This window comes from Lepisma saccharinum, chromosome 1 (assembly GCF_977018435.1).
Source record: "Lepisma saccharinum chromosome 1, izLepSacc3.1, whole genome shotgun sequence".
NCBI classification, from domain to species: domain Eukaryota; kingdom Metazoa; phylum Arthropoda; class Insecta; order Zygentoma; family Lepismatidae; genus Lepisma; species Lepisma saccharinum.
In genome coordinates this window covers 161878048-161882896 of record NC_139229.1, presented here as the reverse complement: position 1 = coordinate 161882896, position 4849 = coordinate 161878048, and the positions used below count along the sequence as shown (strand labels likewise).

At 35.2% G+C, this 4849-nt stretch overlaps 1 protein-coding gene across 1 annotated transcript; it reads left to right on the top strand.

Annotated features, from left to right (window-relative positions):
- The first annotated feature begins 91 nt into the window (after positions 1-91).
- Positions 92-1535, top strand: LOC145989844 (uncharacterized). Its single transcript, XM_083125291.1, has 2 exons — positions 92-281; positions 995-1535. Exons 1-2 carry the CDS (start codon positions 227-229, stop codon positions 1240-1242), a joined length of 303 nt encoding a protein of 100 aa, XP_082981417.1. The 5' UTR covers positions 92-226; the 3' UTR covers positions 1243-1535.
- Positions 1536-4849: the final 3314 nt, after the last annotated feature.

Genomic DNA, 4849 nt, shown 5'->3' with positions numbered 1-4849 from the left:
AAACTCGAATTCGAGGATTTGCGAGAATCTCGGAACTTATGTGAATATCGGGAATTATGAGAATCTCCGAGAGCCTACGCGTTACCGACGCACCGAGTTTTGAATTTAACTTGCAACGTCTTTATATCGTCGAACCTGTAGCGAGTTTTTTTTATATAGTGTTTGCCGATTTTCCTCGAGTTTGTTTGTTCTTTCGTGGATTTGTATCTTTCAAACATGTTACGTAATGCAGCTAGAAGCCGAGAGTTCTCAACGTTTAAAATTTCCGAAGATCTGGCGAGGTATGTACGATAAAAATTTATATATTTTTTTTCTATGTAGAATTAGTTTTCAGAAATTTATCTAACTCTGAAAGTTATTTTTACAACTATGCCTGATACCATTGAACGTACAGTAAAAAAAATATTTATTTAGCCTAATTTCATGTTTACTAGAAAGAAACAGCCTTTCTTTCTAGTAAAAGTCGAATCTTGCAACAAAATTGAGGGTGGGCCTATGTTTCCGTTATTGTCTAAAAAAAAGCTGTGTGTACAGTCACGGCACGATGTAATTTTTGAATAAATGCCAAGTGTTTCGTCTGTTTTGTCCATAATTGCACCACGTAAAAAAAATACAAAAAAACTGCCTTGTATATTTCCTCTATCATCGAAAGTTGCATATATTGGCTAATTTTAAATTCTACCATGTATACGTGTGTTTAGTCAAGGCTTGCATGAGATGGTGATAATGAAATTGGTTGTGTGATGCTTTCTGCAAATTATCTTCACACATCTCTCTACTTTTGTGCCCAGCTTGCAATGTTGGCTTATGATGCAAGGAGGAACAACTCCCTCATTTTTCAACAAAAATGGAGAGGAAAGATGTTTGTGGGCAAACATATGTATGGTAATCTGGGGGAATTTTTTATGTCTTTGTAATTAAATTAATTATTATTTGTGCTATGTGTTTGTCTTTTTAAACTTCAAAACTAATAAACATTTGTTCTTATTTTCAGATTTGCAACTTGTTACCAACAATCAAAATGGAGGATGCAATATCTGCTTCCCTGCTTTTACTCTGAAGTGGCACTTCACAACTGTTCCCAGTTTAGATGCAGCAGTTCAGTTTGAGCCACAACCAAAATATTTCAAGACAAGTGATTTATGTACTAATGACATTCCCCTGACAATGTTTAAAGGAGATCTCAAACTAATGCACATGTGTGATGTTCTGCTTGACACAATCGAGCGCAGCGGTATATAACTGCAGTGAAACTGTTCCGAAATAAATCTTGCAAGATCCCTGTGTACTTACTTGCTTAACAAAGATGAAAGATTTAAGTGAATAGAAAAAATATAAATGTCAGGATCAACATTATTAACGTTTAGTGAAAATATGTTTTGAAAAAAAAAATGTTTTTCAGTGATTTGATCAGTTTATGGTGAGACAGATGCTTTGCAGTGGGAAAAAAAATAGTGTGTTCTATTTCTACTTTTATGCCATACCCCAGTTTTTGTCTAATGCTGCTAAATAATATGAATGATGTTGGGGGGGGGGGGGGGATATGTACTACAGGTAAGTTATGTGAAAACAGTCCAGGCAGATAGTGAAGACATTTTTTTGTCCCCAGTGAAAATAAGTATTTTTCCCAGGTTGTATAAATGATGTGCTAATGATATATGATGTTTACCCAGCATTGTGAGGACAATCAGTTTCTACTTAAAATCAATAATTTTGAGCATTTGTGTCTGAAAGCCAGTTGGAATGCCTTGGTTTTGAAAGGACTGTTTAGTTTACGGAGTGACTATTTTCACCAGGTGGTGAAGCTAGCTTTTGAGCAATTTTCACCAAATTTTAAGCTGCATTTCAGGGTGTCTACCAAAATAACAAATCTAAAATTTTTGACCTTATTCTCCTTTTTCTTACCATGTATTTAATCACGCCCTACTTAGGTATGGTTGGAAATTAAGAAAAATAGATATTTTTATTCAATGAAAAAACTGAAACTGTACTTTAACAAGAGATTTAGACTTGCTTTAATTATTAGTGCTTCAGACTTCATCCTGGATGGGGAATGGCCACATAACTTTAAAATATTTTTACAAACCTTTACGCATGCAACAATGCAATTCGGTAAAATTTTCAAAGCCGGGAAACTGGTTTCTTCAAATTTACAGGAGAAAGTACTTATGTAATTGAGTTTCTGTAGACTTGTGATAGGTCGTACAAGGGTTCTCTCTCATCGGTAAAGTTATTTCACCGTTAATTCATGTTTGTATGCGAGTGCTAATGGAACCTAACGTAACCTTGTAGGCATACCTCGTCCCCGTGATGGTTCGTGGGGCTATAGTGAATTTTTGCCCTTCCGTAGGTATTTTTCTATGAAAATGAGTGTTAATGGAACCTAACCTAACTTCGTAGGTATACCTCGTCCCCGTGATGGTTCGTGGGGCTATAGTGAATTTTTGCCCTTCCGTAGGTATTTTTCTATGAAAATGAGTGCTAATGGAACCTAGCCTAACCTTGTAGGTATACCTCGTCCCCGTGATGGTTCGTGGGGCTATCGTGAATTTTTGAGGCTAACGTCAATGGTTTTTGGGGCTAACATCAACCATCCAGGGTAGCCCCAAAAATTCACGATAGGCCCACGAACCATCACGGGGACGAGGTATGCCTACGAGGTTAGGTTCCATTAGCACTCATTTCCACAGAAAAATACCTACGAAAGGGGAAAACAAAGAAGGTTAATTAATATTGACTGGTGGACATATGCATGTGCATCATCTACAATCTGGCTTGGCCTGCTAAATGGACATGTGTATTCTTTAATTGCTGATGTGTTTGAAGCTTACATCAGTGTGCATTTGCTTTCATTGTTAGGTTACGCAGGTCAGGTTTATGGCTATTAGCATTAAAATTACTTCTGTAAATACTTTCCAACGCCTGATCATGTAATTTCTGGTCTTCAGCACTGTATACTATTCTCTCTACCTGGTGACGCACCCATTTTTAATTTAAAATAAATTCTTAGGAGTAAGTTCAGCAACACTTCTTTTGTTTTTAGTTGAACAAATTTCTTTCTGCCGTCATGGGCAACATGATTGTAAAGAAACAAATATATATTTTTTTCTGAAACCAGACTGAATATTTATGCTGGCAACATATGCATTCAGTCATGTGTTTGTTGCTTTAAAAAATGCAAGACACCAATGAAATGACACTTAAAGAATATGGTCACCCAATTTTTTTTATTGACAATGTTCTATGAACATCACCTACAGTGCTAATTCATGTTGTAAACATCTTTTTAAAAATCAGTATTCCATGGTCAATTTCCATTTTTTAATATTTTTACCTAATCAGTGGTGGTTGATTCATGATTACTGTTATTGGCTTTGTATGGGAGGCAGATTAATACGAAAGGCAGAATGCCTGGTTAGAGGTTACCGAGGTTCCAGCTTGTGTAGTGGCCTGGATGGTCGGACATATTCTCAGTCTAATAAAGAGCCAGCCAAACTGAACAATACATTTTACAGTGTAGTATGTGGACAAACCTATGGAGGTAACTGCTAATTAGTAACAGTAAGTTCTTTTCTGAACTGTGTTGACTGCTGGTGTCAAAAAAGCAGGGTATTTTTTTTTGCAACAAAGTGAAATAACAAACTTTGCATGCAAATTGTCACTGGTTCTTATTTTAATTGCTGAACTGTTTTTCATATTTACTTTAATGGTGACATATTAGCAGTAATTATTTCAAATTGAATGGGATTTTTCAAATTCAAAATTTGTAGCAAAAATGGCAGTATAAGCACCTCCACAAGTTGTAATGTAATATCAAGGGTATATTTTTCACAAGGGATGCTTATAAGGTCTTGTGATAAGCAGTGTTTTGTGTGAATTATAACAGCTATGCGTTTCCTTATTTTAAAAATAAAATCGAACTGTTACGTTAACTTGTCTCTTTTTGCCCCCAGAAGAAATAAGTTCCTTATGGATGGATATTGCTGCTCCAATGCCAAAAGCACGAAAGTGCTAAATCTTACTTTTGAGATGAAAACATTTTAGTCAATATCCCAGATTATTAATAACTTTTGCATTTGATTAAATGTTGTCATTGGGAAAATATGCACCCACTTGTGACTGTTTATTACACCATGTAAATGTATCAACAAATATTGACGAGCAACTGCACTAGGTTAAATAGTCAAAATTTGCACACTCGTGGTTTTGGCATTGAACGACAATATGTGTTGCGTGTTGCAATATGTTCTGCATGAGGTTAATATTTGATATAAGCAATTTGTTGATTTTAAGTTGATATGATCGTAGGATGGAAATAAAAATGTGCAATGCACTTTGCTTCTTATGTTTTGTTCTTTGGTATTGTAGTTCACAATTATGGAATTTTGTTTCATACAATTGCCCCATAAATAACCACAATTTCTAAAAATCTGATGTAGTGATAGCAGTTTTGGTCAACTGAAGAGAAATTGTTATTCATTTCAAACCAATTGTATAGCATAGAATGTGATAATTGAGAATCAGAGTGGAACCATGATTAATATAATGGCAGAGTAGCTAGGTATACATATTTTCACTTTCTATCCTTCAGCATCAAATATAAAAAAATACATGCAGATGGGGGGGGGGGGGAGTAATTTGGAATTATTTAGGTAGGAATTGCTATTTTTGCTTTCTTGCATTACTGAAGGTCTGTCAGCAAATTAGTTTTCAAATATTTCTCTTCTTTCAAAAACCTCATTCCAAATTGTGAGAAAATCCAATTCTTTCTCGGAAATTCAAATTCCATCCTTCTCTGGTTTGTTTTCAGTGAAACAGATGAGGGAGAGAAATTTTTGAATAGTACTTT